At 40.6% G+C, this 23,118-nt stretch overlaps 1 protein-coding gene across 6 annotated transcripts in view; it reads right to left on the reverse strand.

The window, feature by feature from the left end:
- Positions 1-17,478, reverse strand: part of ZC3H8 (zinc finger CCCH-type containing 8) — a 49,855-nt gene extending 32,377 nt beyond the window's left edge. For all 6 annotated transcript variants that reach the window (XR_010129917.1, XR_010129918.1, XR_010129916.1 and 3 more), the window contains exons 1-3: positions 17,279-17,478; positions 12,576-12,657; positions 764-977 (exon numbers count right to left, since the gene is read on the reverse strand). Coding sequence is in view for 3 of the 6 variants with exons in the window: in XM_063695701.1 (XP_063551771.1) it covers positions 764-977; positions 12,576-12,657; positions 17,279-17,352 (370 nt within the window). In the remaining 3 variants the exon portion in view is untranslated. The remainder of the gene's footprint in view (positions 1-763; positions 978-12,575; positions 12,658-17,278) is intronic.
- Positions 17,479-23,118: the final 5,640 nt, after the last annotated feature.

The following is a 23,118-nucleotide window of genomic DNA, read 5'->3' on the forward strand; positions in this document are numbered from 1 at the left end:
CAACAAAAAAATGACAGCATTAAAATTTTAATTTTTTTTTTTTGAGACAGAGTCTCGCTCTGTTGTCCAGGTTGGAGTGCACTGTGTGATCTCGGCTCACTGCAACCTCTGCCACCTAGGCTCAAGTGATTCTCGTGCCTCAGCCTCCAGGGTAGCTGGGATTGCAGGCGTGTGCCACCATACCCTGATACTTTTTTTTATTTTTAGGTTTCACCATGTTGGCCAGGCTGGTCTCGAACTCCTGACCTCAAGTGACCCACCAGCCTCGGCCTTCCAAAGTGCTGGGATTACAGGCGTGAGCCACCGTGCCTGGCCAAAAATTTCATTTATAATTGCCATTTGCCCTCATATTTATGGCTAAATCTCATTTTAGTAATCTAGAAGAATATATTTCTGAGTTACAGTCTGACATACAACCATTCCAGTCAATCCTCTTTAAATGACAGCAATACAAGCAGGCATATTCTATCCTTCATACATGCAGAGGCCAGGGCTTTAGCATTCTCCCTTTAGAAATAGTCATGGCCTTTGATAACCCACCTCCATCCTCCAGCTCCCTCTACAAACTAAGCATTTAATGCACCAAGTGGCCAGGTCTCAGATGGGGTCTCTGGCCATGCAAGCTCATGTCTGGTATAAATATGCATGAAAACCATAGTCTTATCATAAGATAAAGTGCAAGGAAAAATCCTCTGTCCATATATGGACAACTGTGACTGCTTCTCTAGATAAACTTTAAATGATAAAATAGTTTGACTCTTACCCTGTGGGGTATCTTTTACTCCTTCTTTCTTTGTAGATTCTTCAGGTTGAGCAGCATTTGCCATTTCTCTGGCTTGTATGTACTGTTGAAGCTCTTTGGCAAAATTATCTTCTGATTCCTGACTGCAGATATCATTATCACTATATACATCATAGTCCTTACTTCTTGATTTTCTATGCAGCGAACTTTTTGGTGATATTGCAGAGTGTCTAAACTAAGTAAAAATTAAAACTTCAATTTTAAAAACCTAGCATGATTCAAAACAATCTGGCTATACAGAAGAAACAAGATTGGCTATAAACTGGTCATTGTTGAAGGTGGGTAATAGGTACATGGGGTTCATATACTATTCTCTCCACTCATATATTTGAAAATTTCCAGAATTAAAAAAAAGAAAAAATTTCCAGAATTAAAAACAAACTAACAAACCACTATGACATATCTATCCTTAAAGATGATTTGAGGGAAAATTCTAAATTTGTACATTGTATGCCTCTGACTGAATTAAAAGTCTAAACCCCTAAATCTTAATTATTTGATATGAGAGGATTACAGTATTACAGTTTACACATTACATTTCTGCCTTTGCATTGACAGTACTTTTAAATGTCTTCAATAATTTATCATTTTGTAAAACACCCCAAGTAAACTGTAATGGTCCATATGAAAACCCACTTACACTTAAGATACATCTAAGCTACCAAAGTCTAGTCTTTCTCCTATAACTCACAGAAGTGGTAGCAGCAATGATGACAAGGAATAAAGAACTACCCTATTCTCTGTAATCAAGTTAACTTTACTTGCAGAAAGAGTTTCCTAACTCTGTTGTTGCAAGTGCCCAAGGCAAGGGTGAAGAACCCAGGTATGGGAGCTAATCCTAGAGGAGCCCAAGCTGATCACAGCAATGACTTAAAGCAATTTCTGCATAAAAATTTTCAGGTATTGGTTACATGTGTTTCTACACTTGGTGACACAGGTATATTAAACTGTATAATTATAATTAGTATGTATGACACATTTTAATCAGAAAGTTGATTTTTAAAAAATGACCAAGTATCAAAGGGCTCCTATTCTGATGTCAGGAAGAAATGGCATGCCTATCATTACAGTGGATAATGATTTTGTTTCAAAGCATACTTTGGGGCCTGGTCTCTTATTTGCTTTCACATGATAACTAAGAAGCAAACTCAAAACAAACAGACAAAAAACAAAACAGAAGAATCGCTATTATAAAATATATTAGGTGGCCCAATTTAACAGTTTACTTTTTTTTTTTTTTTTTGATGGATTCTCACTCTATTGCCCAGGCTGGAGTGCAGTGGCACGATCTTGGCTCATTGCAACCTCTGCCTCCCAGGCTCAAGTGATTCCCTTGCCTCAGCCTCCCGAGTAGCTGGGACTACAGGCATGCACCACCGTGCTCAGCTAATTTTTGTATTTTTGATAGAGACGGGGTTTCACCATATTGGCCAGGCTGGTCCCGAACTGCTGACCTCAAGTGATCCGCCTGCCTCGGCCTCCCAAAGTGCTGGGATTACAGCCATGAGCCACCATGCCCGGCAACAGTTTACTTCTGATGGTTAACTTCAAAGTTAGGAGTTGTTCCACCAGAGGATTGATTATAAGCCTAGAAAATGAACTTGCTCCCTGCTTAAAGAATCCAAACAAGCTGAGGAAGTTTCTTGATCTGACAATGGCCTCAATTATACCTTATCTTCCCTACACCAGACAAGACTATCAACCAATTATCTTCAGGCCACCAAACTTCTTGTCTCTAGGTCTTCAAGAAAGAGTGCCTTTTCCCCATTAACACCATAGAATAAACTTGTAAATATAACTTCTGGACTGATAGATCAGGGGTTGGCAAACTTTCAGCTTCACCACCTGTTTCTGTAAATACAGTTTTACTGTAACACCAATTACATCCATTCATTTACATATTGTCTTAGTTGTGACAGAGACAACATGGCCTACAAAGGTGAAAAGATTCACTAACTGATCCTTTATGAAAAGGTTGGCCGACTCCTGTGATAGATTATGTTTACCTTGGTTTTGGCCTTTAATTTTATTTAGTAGGCATGGGGGAACCGAAAAGATTATTCAGTATGCAGCAGCTCCTATGAAGTTTAGCTTAATCAAATACATAGAGGTGAGATTTTCTTCAGTGCATCTGAATCAAAATATTAAAATGATCCAAATGAGTGATTAAGTTCCCTCTGTCTGCACAAAACACATAGGCCTACAGTATTGAAGCAGACTCCTTTTACGACAAGTAATAATACGTCGGACTTAATTAAATGAAGACATGAAACAATCTGGCAACATTAATAAAGCCAGGACAATCATCAATTTTGCTGTTTTATTATACAGTAGGGATAAATATTACTAATGATTCTTTTCAGAGGGCATTGAAATATATAAAATACAAATAATTGAATACTTTTCTTCACTTAGCTAGCTATAAACTCATTGCTTCAGTTTGTTGTTTTTTGTATAATTTAAAAAGCATACAAACATGATTACATTCCCTTTCTCCTTTTGTAAGAGTCTAAATAACTTTTTTTATTCAAGATGGTTTACTGAACTAGTATGGCCTCCAGAAACCTCCAAAATTAAAGTACAGGTAACAGTGTGTGTGTGTGTGTGCGTGTGTATGTGTGTTGTGTTTTGTGTGTGTGTGTGTGTGTGTGTGTGTATGGGAGGCATGAAGTGCGTTCATCAGGAATTAAGAGTCAAATTTCTGATAGACAAAAAGGAAGTTATGCTCTAAAGGGTGGGCTTAGGTACAGTGTGAGAAATGGGGCTATAAATGAGAATGAATTAAAATTCTACAAAAAACAGACAAAGCTGTTACAACAAATTCTCTCTGCCCTCTCCCTCTCCAGAACACAACCACCCAGGTACTTTCCCTAGGAAAAAAAGAGAAGGCTGTTATCCAAAGAAATGGAATAGAATGTCTGGTAAAAGCTAAGATGTGGGTACTACGACCACCCACACGGAGGTACTAAATCTTCCATGGGCTGGCATTTGGGAGCAACCCCTACTAGAAAAATACTCCATCCTACTCACCATAAAGCAGGGGTTCTCACCCTGCTGTCCAGAGACCCCCCTCAAGGGCCTATGGATTGAATTCAGAAAATTCAGTGAACTTGAATGAGAAGAAAACCACATATTATTTTCATCAACCTCCAAATTGACATTTGGTATTTGAACAAAGGAAGTATGTTCAAATATGTTATTCCATTTTGAACATAGGAAACAAAATATAGCAGTATCAGCAGTGCCTGTGACTGTCACTAACACAAATCACAGATATTTTCATGTATCACATTATAGTTGTTGCAGATCTCAAAATATCTTTTATGTTCATGACCACTGCAAAATTAGAATCAGACTAACTGCTCTGCTAGGTCTTAATATTCAGTGTATTAATAAAGAACATATTACTCTATAGCATTTTGTTTTTAATATTTTGATAAACTGTATTTCAATCCAATCAATTTCCTTTGTAATCAAACATTTTATTTTATACACTTAAAAAACTTGAAAAGGGGTCCATAGGCTTCACTAGACTGCTAAAGGGGGTGCATGGCACAAAGTGGACTGAGAATTGTTACACTGCTGGAAAACCTCCTATCCACACAGCCTACTCACTCACCACCCAGTCAGGCTTCCTATTTAGAGAAAAGGCCTTTAGAGACACAGACTTACCAACACATCAGCAGAGGACATCTATTAACTCTCTGGGCCTTTCTTAAATGAATGGACAACAAAGGAATACAAAAGCATGTGACAAAAATCTAGAGCTGGAGTCAGTGAACTACAACCCAAGGGCAAAATCTGCTCTGCCACCTGTGTTTGTAAGCACCCACAAGCTAAGAATGAACTTTACATATTTTTTCATGGTTGAAACAAAAGAAATCAAAAGAATATTTCATGACACTTGAAAACTATATAAAATTTAAATTTCAGAGTCCATAAATACAATTTTATTGGAACATAGGCATACTCATTCATTTAGATATTATATGGCCTGCTTCTTTGCTACAACAGCAGAGCTGAGTAGCTGCAAGAGACCTTCATGGCATTCTCATCACTTCGCAGAGATGCTCAGTTATAAATTGACAACATTTTGAGTGCTTCGTTGAGTACCTCATGCCATTTAATTTTTTTTCCAGAGCGTACTTACCACATCAAAACACAAAAAGCAGACTTCAAATGTCAAGTATTTAAAGGCACAGTGAATTGTGGATTATTATACCGCCAAGTCAGACGGCAAATCACTGTGGTTATTATGTAACAATACTACAGTAGTGCTAAAAGGAAACAATGTATGTTGACATTACAGTATCAAGCATTCATCACAATATTCCCAACTCACAAGAGAGTAACAGAAAAATTAGAAAATTTTACTCCAGCTCTCTTCTGATTAAAATTAATTTTTTTAAAAATTAGACAATTTAAAATAAATGATCACATCCACAGATCTTTCCAAAAATAAAACAAAAACTATAATCAAAGTAAGTTTCATTTGTAGCCAAAGAAAGCTTATAATGAGTTAATTAAATCATGATTGATTACAGCAAAGAAATCTGTCCAGAGAAAATAAAGTTCTTAAGTGGCCTTTTGGCAAGAACAGCTGCTCAAAGATGTGAGGAAACTGGAGCTTCATCAGACAATTTAAAACCAGGCAAATACTTTCCAGTGGTTTTCCTTGGCTTTTAATGAGTTCACAGGTGTTACTGACACTGCTTGGTATCACTGTGCTGTTCAAAGTTAAAATAGGAACAAGATCTCCATACCTACATTAATTTGCAGCAGATATATTTTGCACACTCAAACAGTTCCAGAAGTGTTTTTTCAGACTTTAAGTGCTTCAAAATCCATTTAACTATGCAACTGAGGAGCTTCTGCCTAACCTTTGATTGGCAGTGATTCATCTGCAATGTAGTAACATGCTAAAAGACAAATCTAAGAGAAGAATTGAATAAAGTTCCATAAATGTCTTCCAGGCAATGAATATGCTCAATTAAAATCATATTCTGGTGAACTGATATCAGTATTTGGCAATATCCATCTGTAGTGAAAAGACATTTTCAGAGATGAAATAAAGTCTTATTATATATCAGCTTAACAGATGAATCTTTGCAATCAATTTTGATAAGGAACAGTAACTTTGAACCCCAATTAAGCAAATAATTACCTCACAAAGAAGAATCCCATTCTTCTCATTAGAATCGTATTAAAAAACAATTATTATGTACTGAAGTCTATCAGTCAAAGGCTGTGTTGTGGAAACTTGTTTTCTCTCCTTCATTATATAAATACGTACATAACATCCTCAATTTTGCTTCTTGCCTTAAAAACCTAAAATATTTATTGTCTTGTCCTTTATAGAAAATGCTTACTGATCCCTGATCTCCAGAACATAACAAAAAAGCAGTAACTGAAAAACAGATCCAGAAGAAGCAACTATCATTTGAGAAAAAGAACTCGAAAATTTAAAAATACACAAAGATATTAAAAAATATATTCAAAAACAATGTTAGAAAGCTATCAAAACAAGAATAAGATCTTAGTTAAATTGTAATTTATGAAATAATGATAAATAGAAACAGAGGAAATATCTTGGGATATAAAGAAAAAAGATAAAAAATAAGAGATATGTCTCATATAAAAGGATATGAATAAATAATCTCACCACAATAGCACTAAGCAGAATGAATGAAAAAAGATTCACAATCGCATAGAATTAAGAATGCCAAGAATGAAGAGAAGAGCCTTAAAGCTTCCAGAGAAAACAGGATACTTACAAAGATATTAGAATGAAATTGGTAAATTTCACCTTTGTAACACTGGATAGTAGAAGACAATGGAGCAGTAAACTCAAACTTAATTCTATTTCAGCCAAACTATCAACGAGGTAAATTCAAGATATTTTCAGAAATGTTAACAAGAACTCAAAAATCTGTCTTCCATGCATCCCTGCATATGGGTGTATGCCAACCAATGAGAAACCAACAGCTAGAAAATGATACTTAAAAAAAATTATTCACAATAGTTTCATTAAACACTTAGCAATAAATATAACAAAAGGTATATAAGATGTGAGATATCTACAAAGAAAGTTATAGGCATACCTTATTTGATGTCCTTCATTTTACTGTGTGTCACAAATAATACATTTCTTTTACAGATTGAAGGTCTGTGGCAACCCTGCATCGAACAAGTCTATTGGCACCATTTTTTGAAAAGCATGTGTTCACTCTGTGTCTCTGTGTCACATTTTGGTAATTTTCGCAATATATCTGTTATAGCGATCTGTGATCAGTGGTCTTTGACGTTACTATTGTAATTTTTGAGGGGGTGCCATGAACCATGCCCACATAAGATGGCGAACTTAATCGATAAATGTTGCATTAGTTCTGACTGCTCCACCAACCAGCCATTCTCCTGTCTCTCTCCCTCCCTCTCCCCTCAGGCTTCCCTATTCCCTGAGACACTAAGATACTGAAATTAGACTAATTAATAACCCTACAATGGCTTCTAAGTGTTCAAGGGAAAGGAAGAATCATATGTCTCTACTGAAATCAAAAGCTAGAAATGATTAAGCTTAGTGAGGAAGGCATGTCAAAAGTCAAGACAAGCTGAAAGCTAGGCCTTGTAAGCCAAATAGCCAACTTGTGAATGCAAAGGGAAGGTTCCTGAAGGAAATTAAAAGTGCTACTCCAGTGAACACACTAATGATATGAACACAAAACAGCCTTATTGCTGATACAGAGAAATTGTATTGGTCTGGATAGAAGATCAAACCAGTCGTAACATTCCCTTAAGCCAAAGCCTAATCCAGGGCAAGGCCCTAACTCTCTTCAATTCTATGAAGGTGGAAAAAGGTGAGGAAGCTGCAGAAGGAAAGTCTGAAGTTAGCAGAGGTTGGTTCTTTAGGTTTATGGATAGACGATGTCTCCATCACATAAAAAGTGCATGACAGGCCAGGCGCAGTGGCTCATGCTTATAATCCCAGCACTTTGGGAGGCCGAGGCGGGCAGATCACTTGAGGCCAGGGGTTCAAGACCAGCCTAGCCAACATGGTGAAACCCCGTCTCTACTAAAAATACAAAAATTAACCGGGTGTGATGGTGCACACCCGTAGTCCCAGCTACTCAGGAGGCTGAAGCAGGAGAATCGCTTGAACCCAGGAGGCAGAGGATGCAGTGAGCCAAGGTAATGCCAATGCACTCCAGCCTGGGTGACAGAGCAAGACTCCATTTCAAAAAGCAATGTGCACGATGAAGCAACAAGTGCTGATGTAAAAGCTGCAAATTATCCAGAAGATCTAGCTAAGATCATTGATGAAGGTGGCCACACTAAACAACAGATTTTCAATGTAAATGAAACAGCCTTATGTTGGAAAAAGATGCCACTTAGGACTTTCATAACTAGAGAGAAGTCAATACCTCACTTCAAAGAATACCCTGACTTCACCACTACAATCTATGCATGTAACAAAATTGCACTTGCACCCCGTAAATTTATAAAAATAAAATACTTTAAAAGGCTTCAAAAAGATAGGCTAAGTCTTGTTAGGAGGTAATGCAGCTGGTGACTTTAAGTTGAAACCAATGCTCATTTACCAGTCTGAAAATTCTAGGGCCCTTAAGAATTATGCTAAATATACTCTGCCTGTGCTCTATATATGGAGCAACAGAGCCTAGATGGCAGTATATCTGTTTACAGCATGGTTTACTATTTTAAGCCCACTGTTGAGACCTACTGCTCAGAAAAAATATCCTTTTCAAAATACTACTGCTCATTGACAATGTACCCAGTCACCCAAGAGCTCTGATGGAGATGAATGTTTTCACGTCCACAAACACAACAACCATTCTGCAGCTTATGGATCAAGGAATAATTGACTTTCAAGTCTTATTTAAGAAATAAATACACTTTTTAAGGTTATAGTTGCCATAGAAAGTGATTTCTCTGATGGATCTGGGCAGAGTAAATTGAAAACCTAGAAAGGATTCACCATTTTAGCTGCCATTAAGAACATTCGTGATGCATGGCAGAAGGTCAAATATCAACATTAACAGGAGTTTGAAAGAAGGTGATTGCAACCCTCAGGGATGACTTTGAGGAGTTCAAGACTTCAGTAGACAAAGTAATTGCAGGTGTGGTGGAAAAGCAAGAAAACTAGAATTAGAAGTGGAGAATGAAGACGTGACTGAATTGCTGCAACTTCATGATCAAACTTGAACAGATGAGGAGCTGCTTCTTACAAGTGAACAAAGTGGTTTCTTGAGATGCAATCTATTTCTGGTGAAGATGCTATGAACATTGTTGAAATGACAACAGATTTAGAATATTATATAAACCTAGTTGATAAAGCAGTGGCAGGGGTTGAAAAGATTGACTCCAATTTTGAAATTTTTACTGTGGGTAAAATGCTATCAAACAGCATCACATACTACAGAGAAATCTTTTGTAAAAGGAGAAGTCAATTGAGGTGACAAACTTTACTGCTGTCCTATTTTAAGAAATTGCCAGAGCCACCTCAGTGTTTAGCAGTCACCACCCTCAGCAGCTATCAACACTGAGGCAAGACCCTCTGCCATCAAAAAGATGACTCACTGACTGTTAACATTTTTTAGCAACAAAGAATTTTTAATTAAGATATATACTGTTTTCTAAAATATAATGGTATTGGACACCTAACAGACTACCATATAGTATAAATGTAACTTTTATATGCACTGGGAAACCAAAACATTCTTGTGCCTAGCTTTACTGCAATATTTGTTTTATTGTGGTGGTATGAAATCAAACCCTCAAAATCTGAGGTAATGCTCTTTCTTAACTTGCAAAGTGTTTACCTGGGTATTCTCTTTTAAATAAGCTATAGCCAGGCATGGTGGCTCACACCTGTAATCCCAGCAGTTTGGGAGGCCGAGGCGGGCCAATCACTTGAGCTCAGGAGTTCGAGACCAGCCTGGCCAACATGGCAAAAACCCATCTCTACTAAAAATACAAAAATTAGCCAGGCAAGGTGGGTGGCAGGCACCTGTATTCCCAACTACTCAGGAGGCTGAGGCAGGAGAATTGCTTGAACCTGGCAGGTGGAGGTTGCAGTGAGCCAAGATTTTGCCACTTTACTGCAGCCTGTGCAACAGAGTGAGACTCTGTCTCAAAAATAAATAAGTTAATTAATTAATTAGCTGTGATATTTATTTGATAATATATTCACCTTTTACATACTTGTGAGTGAAGAGGCTGCACTGAAGCAAGCCTGGTTGAGAATAACCTAGGAGTCCATCTTCTCACAGTACTGTTTTGCGGAAACTACGTAAGACAATTGTAGAATGTTGTTTCTGCCTGTCTGCTGTGGAAGGTTATAATATATAATACAAAGTCTGGAGGAGCTAAAAGTGGACATAAAAGACTGAGGCCTATGTGACTCAAGCAGTATAAAAAACTCGTGGGAAGTTGAAGTTGCAATTTCTTGTCGTCAACCTTGGCTCTCATCTTTGGAAGCCACATAGGCCCCAAAGGGGAAAAGAAGTTGCTTACTTGGGTAGCTGAGAGGCTTCCAAGAAGATGAAGATACTGTACCTGCTTCATCATCTGTCCTGTATTCTTTTATAAAACTAAGGAGGCTGGGCATGGTGGCTCACACCTATAATCCCAGCACTTCGGGAGGCCGAGGCTGGCAGATCACTTGAGCTCTGGAGTTTGAGACAAGCCTGGGCAACATGATGAAACCCTGTCTCTGCTAAAAATACAACAATTAGCCAGGTGTGGTGGCGTGTGCCTGTAGTCCCAGCTACTCGGGAGGCTGAGGTGGGAAAATTGCTGGAACCCAGGAGAAGGAGGTTGCAGTGAGCCAAGATCATGCTACCACACTCCAGCCTGGGCGACAGAGACAGAAAGAAAAGAAAGAAAGAAAGAAAAGAAAGAAAAAGAAAAAAGGAAAAAAAGAAAGAAAGAAAGAAAAGAAAGAAAAAGAAAAAGCAAGCAAGCAAGCAAGAAAGCTAAGTAAAAGATATACTATTAAAGTCTATTTCTGTCTTATAAGTCTCAGTGACAATTTAACCCATTCTTCTATAGTGTGTTAAAACTCAATTTTTTTTTTTTGAGATGGAATTTTGCTCTTGTTGCCCAGGCTGGAGTGCAATGGCACAATATCGGCTCACCGCAACCTCTGCCTCCCGGGTTTAAGCGATTCTCCTGCCTCAGCTCCCCGAGTAGCTGGGATTACAGGTGCCTGCCACCATGCCCGGCTAATTTTGTATTTTTAATAGAGATGGGGTTTCTCCATGTTCAAAAACAGAAAAGAAGGGCAAGATAGGAATATACATTACCTTTGTTATGGGTTGAACTGCACCCTCCCAAAATTCTTATAATGAACTACTAACCCCTAATACCTCAGAATGTGACCTTTTTTGGAAATAGGGCCATTGCAAGTGTAATTAATTAAGATTAGGTCATTAGGGTGGGCCCTAGTCCAGTGACTGATTTCCTTATAAAAAAGGAAAATTCAGCTGGGCACAGTGGCTCAGGCCTGTAATCCCAGCACTTTGGGAGGCCGAGGCAGTCAGATCGCTTGACCCCAGGAGTTCGAGACCAGCCTGGGCAACATGGGGAAACCCCATGTATGTTTTTTCTCTACAAAAAACACAAAAATTAGCTGGGCATGGTGGTGCACACCTGTAATCCCAGCTACTTGGGAGGCTGAGAATTGCTTGAGTCCAGAAGGAGGTTGCAGTGAGCAGAGATTGTGCCACTGCACTCCAACCTGGGTGACAGAGCAAGACTCTGTCTCAAAAAAAGGAAATTCAGACAATTCAGACACAGGCATACAGGGAGAACACCATGTGAATATGAAGGCAGAAATCAGGATGATACTTTTGCAAGCCATCACCAAAGATTGCCAGCATTCCATCAGGAGCTAGGGGAGATGAATGAATAGATTCTTCCCCACAGCCTGAGAAGGAACCAACCCTGACAACACCTTGTGCTGGGACCTCCAGCCTCCAGAACCTTGAGACAATAAAGTTCTGGGTTTTTTGTTTTTGCTCTTGTTTTGAGACGGAGTCTCACTTTGTTACCCAGGCTGGAGTGCAGTGGCGGGATTTTGGCTTACTGCAAGCTCCACCTCCTGGGTTCAAGTGATTCTTCTGCCTCAGCCTCCCTAGTAGCTGGGACTACAGGTGCGTGCCACCATGCCTGGCTAAATTTTTTTGTATTTTTAGTAGAGATGGGTTTCACCATATTGGCCAGGCTGGTCTCAAACTCCTGACCTCATGATCCATCCACCTCGGCCTCCCAAAGTGCTGGGACTACAGGCATGAGCCACCGCACCCAGCCAAGTTCTGTTGTTTAAGCCACCCAGTCTGTGTTACTTTGTTATGGCAGCCCTAATGAACTAATATGGGCTTTAAGCTATAAATCACTAAGGTTGGTTAAGTTAACAAATCATAACCCTCAAAAATGTTAACCCAACTTGAAAGAAGCTTTTGAAACTGTCTACAGTCCATTTCAGAAATAACAAAAATCGAAATAAATGCAATTATTAAAAATATGTCATGTTAAATGACAATAAAGTTATTAAATAATAATTTATTTAAAAAGTATAACCAGTTTTCTTTGACATAAGTAACTGGGTCCCAAATGCTGGTAAAATGAGACAAGTAGGATCCTTCATTAATTTCTCATATCCATTTCTATCTGTTTTTTCTTTTTTTGTTGTTCCATGTGAAACTGAGAAAAAAAAAATCTGCGTTTTCAACTCAAACAGTGGTCAACTTAATCTTACTTTTTTGGGAATTTGCTCGCACTCCAGTTTAATTTTCTCTTCTTGTGTTTCTTCAACTTCTGTATCTATTTCATCATCGATTCTGTAGCAAAAATATCAAATAACACAAAAGAGTTTTTTCAACCTGAAGTGTTCATACCACAGCGTTATAATTCACTGCTTTGGCTTGTCTTTAACTTACCCTCAAAGAAATTACAAATTCAAATTCTATACCAAATACTCCAGAAAATGTACAAAATTATGATGACCAATAAATGTCAATATATATTTATGAATAGCCTTTAAAATTTTAGATTATAAAGCCTTAATGTTCAAGTATTAGCAGCTATATAAATCATTCATTCATCCATCATTCCATTAATTCAACAACTACTAAGTACCCACCATGTACGAGGCTCCGGGCCTTAGGCCCTGGACTACAACAATGAAAAATACAGACCCTGTCACTGTGTTCTGAGAGATTTCTATCTCCTTGGGAGAAAAAAATAAAGCTATTTCAATATGGTATGGTAAGTATAGGGGCATATACGGGGAACACAACCCAGACTTGGGGATCAGAGGCATTCAGAGCCTAAATGATACTTATGAGTTAGCCAAAAAAGAGGAAAGAGGAATGTGAGAGAGAAGGGTATTTTAGGCAGAATGCAGAGTGCCTTTTGAGATTAGGAGCGAGACAAACACATTTAAGTGTAAAGATGAAAAAGAAAAACTGTTTTCAGACTTACAGGACTGAGAAGTTGACCATGCATATATATAACAGTCTGAGACAATTACTTGAGGCTATTCCAGCAAAACTAAATATGAACCCAAGAGGGATGGGAAATATAAGAAACTGGTGAACAAAGAAGCCAATAAAATGTATAGATGTATCTGAATAATGGTTGACACTAGAAATATAGAGAGCTGAAGAAAATAGTATCTTAGTAAGTGGTGACTACTGAACCCAAGATTGGGAAAAGCTGTGAATTAAAATATGAGTTACACACCAGATAAAGACAAGGAATTGGGGAATGTATCCCATCTCAAGAGAACATGTTACAAAGGGAAAGCACTGACAGCACAAGGAGAATGTGAACAGTGGCTCTGTGGCTGTTCTTTCAAAGTTACAGGAGCTCAGGCTTCACAGCTTTGTCCAATTCAACAGTTTACACCGACTCAGAGCTCCAGAATTACATCCATCAGATGAGGTACTAAGTTGTGAGCCTGCTACAGAAGCCACCATTACAAGAACCAAAAACCCCAATACTTGTGAACCTTTATAGCTATAGTTTCCAGTAATGAATCATCTCATGGAGTAGGAGGCAACCTCTCCTTAGGCAGAGGAATAATGACAATAATGACCTCAATAGCAGTAACAGCATCCGCCAACACTTGAATGATGCTTACTCTGTGCCAGATGCTGCTCCATACACGTAACACTTACCACAAACAACAGTGTTATGACATACATACTAAAAGCCCATTTTACGGATGAGAAAACAATCACAGAAAGGATATGTAACTTGTCACAGAGCTAATACATGGTGGAGCTGAGATCTGAGCCCCAGCAGGCAGGCAAAGCTCCCAAGTATGTGCCCTACAATCACACTGTTATTCAACACTGCCCATTCTAAATAGATGTCTACTTTCACTGTGAAGGTCTACAATACTCAGCACCCATATTAGACCTATGAGCAGGATAGGACAGAGTTGACCACCTCTTCTCTGTAAAACATGTTCTTTACTTAGCTTCAGAGATACTGGGCTCTTCTAGTTTCTTCTTTCCACAGCTACTACTTCTCAGTCTCCTTTGTTGGTTCCTTATCTTCACAACTTTCAAAGTCAGTTCTCACCTCTTCTTTTCTTTGTCTATATTCTCATCTATATTCTCATTCCAGGCTATCCCTTTCTATATCATCACTATGAATATCATCTGTATGTAGTTGATTTCAATATCCAAGTCTCCAACCCAAACCCCTCTTCTTAAAACCAAACAGAGCTAACTTCCTAGTCAACATAACCACCTGAACATCTACTAGACATATGTAATCTTAAAACATCCAACACTGAACTCTTGCTCTTCTCTCTGAAGCCTAATCCTTCTTGCTATCTAAAACGGCAACACCATCCCTCTCAAGATCCCTACCAAAACCTTAAAGTCAATCTTGATTCCTCTCTCACATCCGTATCCAATCTCTGAGGAAATCCAGTTTATTCTATCTTCAACATACCCACGTTTGACCACTTCTTGCCACTAATACAACAATCCAAGCTGCTCTGGCACCCCTACATTCTACTCTCAACACAACCAGAATGACCCTGCTAAAATATTTCAAATGTCACTCTGCTGAAAAACCCTCCAATGGTCTCTTGTCTCATTCAGAGTAAAAGCCAAAGTCCTTATTTTGGCACCTACCAGTTCCTCCATGATTGGGCTCCCCTAACCCTACCCCAGTACCTCGCAGACTTCCAAGTCCCTCTTACTCCACCCCAGCTGTCCTGGCCACTTTTCTCCCCTAACCCAATCACACCAAGCTCACTCTGCCTGAGGACCTTTATACAGACTCCTCTCCACCCCTCTAGACTATGAAACCCCCTCACCTCCTTCAGGTCCCTACACAGATTTTTAAAACTTACCAATGTTATCAGTGAGGTTTTCCTTATCTACCTTCTTAAAATATCTACACCTCCCAGCCGGGCGCGGTGGCTCACGCCTGTAATCCCAGCACTTTGGGAGGCCAAGGCGGGCAGATCACAAGGTCAGGAGATCGAGACCATCCTGGCTAACATGGTGAAACCCCATCTCTACTAAAGATACATCGGGCGTGGTGGCAAGCGCCTGTAGTCCCAGCTACTCGGGAGGCTGAGGCAGGAGAATGGTGTGAACCCGGGAGGCGGAGCTTGCAGTGAGCCGAGATCGCGCCACTGCACCCCAGCCTGGGGGACAGAGCCAGACTCTGCTCAAACAAAAAAAAAAAACCACAAAACTACCCCCTCCCTACCATCCCACCAGTACTTATTTTCCCCTTACCCTTCATTCATTTTCTCAGGGCTTTTAGTACCACCTAAAATATGATATATTTATGTATGTCTCCCCCTTCCCCTAATAATGTAAATTCATTAGTACAGAAATTTTCATCTCTTCTTCATTTACTACTATATCCCCAAGGCCGTAGCAGGTGCTCAATACGATTTTTTGAATGAATGAGAAGTATTCCCATCACGAATTACTCGGAAAAAAAAAACAGAAACCATATGAGAAAAGACTGATTCATCTGACTGCATAAAACCAAACCACAACATCCCCATTCCTTTTTACATTGACAAATAATGCCATAGGCAAAGACAAATGACAATTGGGAGTAAAGTATTCGCAAATAAGAGATCCTAGAATGTGAAAAAGACCAAAAAGGAGAAAAATGGGCAAACAATATGGACAGCTCACCATACTTCCATACCATCCTTCACCCATCATTTTGGCAAAATTCCAAGTGTCTTTTATGTATTGCAGTCAAGTTTTTGGGAATGGAGCTTGTGTCCAACACACTTTGAAACTGATAGCTGCTGTTCGGATTTTTACATGTTGCTATTATCTTTTTTTGTGTGATGAATTCTTATGTATTTTATAACATATCAATTAGTACCAGTTATTTTTCTTAGTAAATTATATCATCTGCAAGTAATTAGTGTATTTGTCTCTTTCCAATATTTATAGGCCTTATTTTAAAATTTTAGTCATTTTGCATGAGAAGCTTGGTGATAAAATCATGGATCCTGGACATAGCTCTTCCACTTAGACTGTGCAATCTCGGCAGGTTATTTAGCCTCTCCGTGCCTCAGTTTTCCCATCTGTAAAACGAGGAGAGCATCATCTTCTCTTTAAGTTTGTTTTGAGGATTAAATGATTTATTTCATGTAAAGCACAAGGTAAAGCTCTGGATGATCAGTTAAGGTAAAATTTGAGATAGAGTGAACAGCTGACCAATATCGAATGGTAAAATCAATCACAATTGGAAACATATCTCAGTTGAGGGAAATAAAAGACGTAGGTTTAAGAACAAAGATGGTGGTTTTTAGCATTTCAAATCACTATACACTGCTCCAAAAATATAATCTACAAATTAGGGCCATTTGACCAAGAGTCTCGCTTGCTTTTCCAACCTAATGGAAATATTAAGTCCAAATGATGTCTGTTGCTTTATTGTGGTCTTTAGGGTCTTTCCATGCAAATCAGTGGACTAATGGCAGAGTATTGCCTATTCTTTACCTTTTAATAAACTTGTGGTTTCATCCTTTCTACAGAAAAGAACCTAGCATGTGTCAGTGAAAAAGGTCAAATCAGTGTCCTTTGGGAGTTTACGGTCTCGTGGAAACAGGCAACAATGGTAAAGACAGACGCTACGGGACCACAGAGGCGGGCTCCTAACCCGCTGCTGTGCAGAGAAAGGGGCGCATCCCGGAGCCTTCTCGCCTCCACCCCGCTCCCCCGCCCAGGCTCTCGACAGCCCCGGCCCTGGCGGCCTACGCCTGAGCCCCGTGTTCAGCTTCTGCTCCCACCCGGACCCCGCACGACCTCTATAGGTCAGATGGTGGCGCCCGGCCGGCCCACGTGCTCCCCACGGGCCCTCGCGACGTGGCCCCGGACTGCCTCCAATCCAGAAGAAACTAAGAGGCGGAGTCCCGCTGAGCCCCTGCATTCAAAAGATGAAAAGATATGGGATCACCTTTCGTCAGAGTCCGTGGCCGTTTTGCCGAGGGCCGGGTTGGGGGGTTTTGAGAAAAGATTCTCAAAATCCATGACCCAGACAGGTCCTCCCTTTCGCGAGCCGGGAAGCTACAGAGTAACAACCCGAGAGAGTGACAACCCGGACGCGACGAGACGGACCCAGAGCCGCGCCAGGGCCACAGGCTCCGCCCCGCGCAGCCTCTCCTGCCCCGCGCATGCGCTGCACCGCCCTCCGCGACTCTGGGCAAGCCAGCTCTCTCCCTGCCTCCTTCGCCTCGGCTCTGCGCAGGCGCCGCCGTGGCTGCCCTTCTGTATGATTTTTCGTCCATTACCTCAGATAGTAGAATTTTGTTTATTTTATTTATTTGTTTGTTTATTTGTTTGTTCATTTAAAGACAGAGTCTAGCTCTGTCGTCCAGGCTGGAGTGCAGTGGCGTGATCTTGGTTCACTGCAACCTCCGCCTCCCGGGTTCAAGCAAGTCTCCGGCTTCAGCCTCCTGAGTAGCTGGGATTACAGGTGTCTGCCACCACGCCCAGCTAATTTTTGTATTTTTAGTAGAGACGGGATTTCACCATGTTGGCCAGGATGGTCTCGATCTCTTGATCTCGTGATCCGCCCGCCCCAGCCTTCCAAAGTGCTGGGATTACAGGCGTGAGCCACCGCGCCCGGCCCCAGCCCAGAATTTTTAAAATGAGTTGTTAGGATTCTGCTTTCACCTTGGTGAAAACTCTTCCATCAAAATCACAGTATTTCTAAGGGATGGTAGTAACAGCTAACATTTATCTGAGCACTCCACTACTATTCCTTAGAAATAGCGTTTCACGTGTTAGCTAACTTAATCCTCACAACAGCCCTGTAAAAGATGTTCTATTACCATTCACATTTCTGAAATGAATAAACAGATGTGTAGTCAGGTAATGTAACTTGTAGGGTCTCTACAATTGAATGGGAATTAAAATGAATACACAAGTAACCTCAAGACAGAAAAGTCCGTTAAAAAGTACCAAATACTAAGAGAATTCAGAAGAGGGAAAAAATTGCATCCAGTTGGGAAGGCTTCTTGAGAAGGGAGTATTTGAGCTGGGTCTTGAGATATTTCCATAGGAAAAGAGGAAGTGGGCATTCCAAGTAGAGAGAATTGTATGAAGGCAGGAAAATAGAGCATGCTGTTGCAGAACAGGAAATTGCTCAGTTTTGCTCAATGTAATGCCATTTAAGGGACCTGTAGAAAGGAAGGCTCAAACCCTAGGTTGGGCCAGTGATAGAGAGCCTGACTTGCTTCTGTAAGTGAAGGGAGTGTTTGATTCTTGGCATGAATCAGGATCCCTTTACCGATTAGTGAAGGGAACTATTTGAAGCCAGACATCTTCCCCAGGAAAATTCTACTTTCCCATGTTGTTTATATTATAGGCCATCACCTATGGAACATGAATCATTACTAAAAATTGAGAGGAAAAATTGAATTAAGGAGATAAAAACTGGAATTACCCCCTCTTTAGCAGGAAGCATTATTATAGAACCCAAATTGTTACCATACACACTTTTTTATATAAAATATCCAACATACAGCAAAAGATAACCAGACACAAATGAAAATTAGATTGGTAGGTAAAAAGCAGCTAAAACATCTGACCTGCAAAGGCATCAGACACTAGCATTTTCAGACAAAGACTATATAAAAGGCTACATATGTTTGTGTTAGGTTGATGCCAAAAAAGTCCCCAAATTCTCCAACCTTTCCTGTATCCATGTCCTTTGCAATGTGACTTTGCAGCTCCTCCTATAAAGAGGTAGGATCTATTTCACCTTCTCTTTAATCTGAGTTGATTTTGCCTGACAGAATGACTTGTCTTAGCTAGTAGAATGCAGAAGTGGCCTGCCAATACCAAGCCAAGGCCCCAAGAGGCTTTGTATGTGTCTGCTGTCTCTTATATGCCTGCCTTCTTCAGGACAATAAGCTCAGGCTACCCTGCTGACAATAAGGGAGAGGCATGTAGAAGACAAGGCTAATGGAGGAGAGCGAAAACACCCAGTCAACAGCTAGCAAAACCCTAAAAGCAAAGCCTCCTAGGCAACATACAGCTGAGCACACACATGATGGAGTCCTGCAGAGAACCGAAGACTCTCAGATGATCCCAGTCCAAATTACTAACCCACATAATTGTGAGCTAAATAAATGGTCCTTGTTTTAAGCCACTAAGTTTTTAAGTAGTTTACTATATAGTAATATCTAACTAATAAAAAAGAAACTATAAAAAGTGTCATAGAGAAATTGGGGAGAAGTAACCAAGTAGAACTTCTAGAAATAAAAAATATAATACTGAAATTTTAAAAAATCAGTGGATGGGGCCGGGCGCGGTGGCTCACGCCTGTAATCCCAGCACTTTGGGAGGCCAAGGCCGGTGGATCACGAGGTCAAGAGATAGAGACCATCCTGCCAAGATGGTGAAACCCTGTCTCTAATAAAAGTACAAAAATTAGCTGGGCGGGTGGGCGCACGCCTGTAGTCCCAGCTGCTCTGGAGTCTGAGGCAGGAGAATCGCTTGAACCCGGGAGGCGGAGGTTGCAGTGAGCTGAAATTGCGCCACTGCACTCCAGCCTGGGAGACAGTGTGAGACTCCATCTCAAAAAAAAAAAAAAAAAAATCAGTGGATGGTGTGATCATATTAAAATGTGTTCAAAAATTCCTTAACACTTCTCCCTGCAAAAGTTGGAGATTTAGTCCCCTCTTCTTTAATGTGGATAGGATTTACTTATTTATTTCTAACAAATACAATGTGGCAAAAGTGATGATGCATGATTTCTGAGGTCATAAGAAGACATTGTAGTTTCTGCCTTATTCTCTTGAATCATCTGCATGAAGGGAAGTCAGTCACCATGTCATGAATCACTCAGGCAGCCTGTGGAGAGCCAGCCATGTGGGTGAGGTACCTTGGAAACAGATCTCCCAGCACTAAGCAAGCCAGAAGACATCTTGACAGCAATCCCATGAGAAACTGTGGGACAGAACCACCCAGCTAAGCAGCTCACAGATTCATGACCCACAGAGGATATAAGAAGATCAATGTTGGGCCAGGTGTGGTGGCTCACGCCTGTAATCCCAGCACTTTGGGAGTCTGAGGCAGGTGGATCACCTCAAGTCAGGAGTTTGAGACCAGCCTGGCCAACATGGTGAAACCCTGTCTCTACTAAAAATACAAAATTAGCTGGGCGTGGTGGCGCATGACTGTCGTCCCAGTTACTTGGGAGGCTGAGGCACGAGAATCGCTTGAACCCAGGAGGCGAAGTTTGCAGTAAGCCGAGATCGCGCCATTGCACTCCAGCCTGGGCAACAAGAGCAAAACTTCATCTCAAAAAAATGATAAAGAAGATCAATGTTTGTTTTTTTAACCACAAAGTTTTAGGCCAATTTGCTGTCCTGTATAGCAATAGAAAAGTGAAATTCCCTATTATTATAAAGCAGATGGCCTAAACATAAAATTATCATATGACCCAGCAATTCCACTCCTAGGTATATACCCAAAGGAATTGAAAACAGGGACTGAAACATATATTTGTACATTCATGTTAATTGCAGCATTATTCACAATAGCCAAAAGGTAGAAACAAACCGAGTGTCCATCCACTGATTAATGGATAAAATGTGATATACACATAGGATATTATTTATCCATAAAAAGGAATGATGCTCTGATACATGCTGTCAGAACTGAATTTTGTATACTAGCTGAACTTTGAAAACGGTATGCTAAGTTAAATAAGCCAGGCACAAAAGGACAAATATTGTATGATTCCACTTATATGAAATATCTACAATAGGGAATTGTATAGAGACAGACAGTAGATTAGAGGTTACCAGGGACTGAGAGAGGGTGAAAGAGGGAATTGTTGCTTAAAAGTGACAGAATTTCTGTTTGAGGTGATGGGAAAGTTTGGAAATACATAATGGTGATGGTTGCACAACAATGTGAATGTAACTAATGCCAATGAATTATACACTTAAAAATGGCTGGTCAGACACAGTTGCTCACTCCTGTAATCCCAGCACTTTGGGAGGCCAAGGCAGGTGGATCATCTGAGGTCAGGAGTTTGAGACCAGCCTGACCAACATGGTGAAACCCCGTCTCTACTAACAATCCAAAAATTAGCCAGGCGTGGTAGCAGGCACCTGTAATCACAGCTACTTGGGAGGCTGAGGCAGGAGAATCGCTTAAACCCGAGAGGCAGAGGTTGTAGTGAGCCGAGATGGTGCCATTGCACTCCAGCCTGGGCAACAGAGTGAGACTCCGTCTCAAAAAAAAAAAAAAAAAGTTGAAATGGCAAATTTTATATTATATTTCTTTTACCAAAATAAAGCAGCTGGCATGTTAAAATGGTGAAATGGCCTGTGATAACTCAGCTCCAGTATGAGCTAGATATAATACCTTATGAGTATGTGCTATAAATCAGCAATCACCAATACATGGTGCTGTTTCTCCCATAGCCAGTATACACAGGGTCTGGGAATCAAGGCTTCCAAGTGGGAGTAGATCCTCTCTGTATTATTCCTAGTGATGCCCTAGAATAATGTTTGCTTCCTATATCCACAACTTTGGGCTCTGCTGGTTTAGAGCAGACTTTTTCAACCGTAACATTATTGTCATTTCGGCCTGGATAATTGGGGACAGTCTTGCGCATTGTAGGAAGCTTGGCAGCATCCCTGGCCTCTGCCGCTAGATGTCAGTAGCAGCTGTTCCCCAGTTGTGGCAACCCAAAATGTCTCCAGACATTGCCAAATGTCCTCTAGGGGGAGCAAAATCGTCCTCACTTGAGAACCACCGGTGTAGCGTTAATCCCAAAAGTAGGAATGTTTGCATCAAGGGGCATGACGATGAGTCCATTAAACTTGAGGTTGAGACTGCCGTTTGGCCACCTTAGGCTCCTCATGCCAGTGAATTAACAGGTAAAGAAGGGGCTTACTGTATTGGCAGGGGTGATTAATCCTAACTATCAAGTTATCCTGACTACATAATGATGTTAAGGAAGAGTATGTCTAGGATGCAGCTGATTTCCTGGGCGGGAGACTAAGTAATCCTATGCTCTATGATTAAAGTTAATAGAAAACACCACCACCACAGGCAGCACTGAAAGTGCCCCAAACCCTTCAGGCATGAAGGTTTGGGTTATCCACCTGTTATCAGGAGGGCACTTGAGTGTAAGTTGTGGTGGTCCTTGGTGTTTTCAACAAAGAATTAGACAAAATGCACAAAGTAACAAAGGAATGAAACACAGGGACGAAGCAGCAAAAGCAGGAATGTATTAAAGCGAGAAAGCACTCCACAGGGTGGGAATGGGCCAGAGCAAGCAGCTCAAGGGCCCAGTTGCAGAGTTTTCTGGGTTTTAAGTATTCCTTTTGAGGTGCCTATAGATGAAGGATTTGGTCTCTGGCTAATTAAAGGCTGAGGTGAATTGGTGCCCTATGTAGATGAAGCGATGGTCCCTGCCAGGCCCTCGGCCAATCCAGGGCACTTTCCTTTTCCATCTGAGATGTGGTAGATGGGGGAGAGTTGTAGGGAGAGTAGCCTTTGATCCTTTGCTACTCTGGTGTGAGGAGATGGGAAGGGAGGGGGTTCCTTTTGGTTCAGCTTTAGGATATTTACAGTAATTGGCCTTAGGATCCCTTCCCCCAGACCCAGGTGTTTTCCTTTTGATCCAGCTTTGGGAAGTCAGCGTGAATTGGCCTCAGATTCCCTGCCCCCAGACCTTGGTGTTTTTCCTTGATTCAGCACGAATTGGCCTTAAGTTCCCTGCCTCCAGACGCTATTCTTCTGCCTCACACCCAGCAAGGAGTCAAGACC

The sequence above is a fragment of the Gorilla gorilla genome, chromosome 12 (assembly GCF_029281585.2).
Source record: "Gorilla gorilla gorilla isolate KB3781 chromosome 12, NHGRI_mGorGor1-v2.1_pri, whole genome shotgun sequence".
Lineage (NCBI taxonomy): Eukaryota > Metazoa > Chordata > Mammalia > Primates > Hominidae > Gorilla > Gorilla gorilla.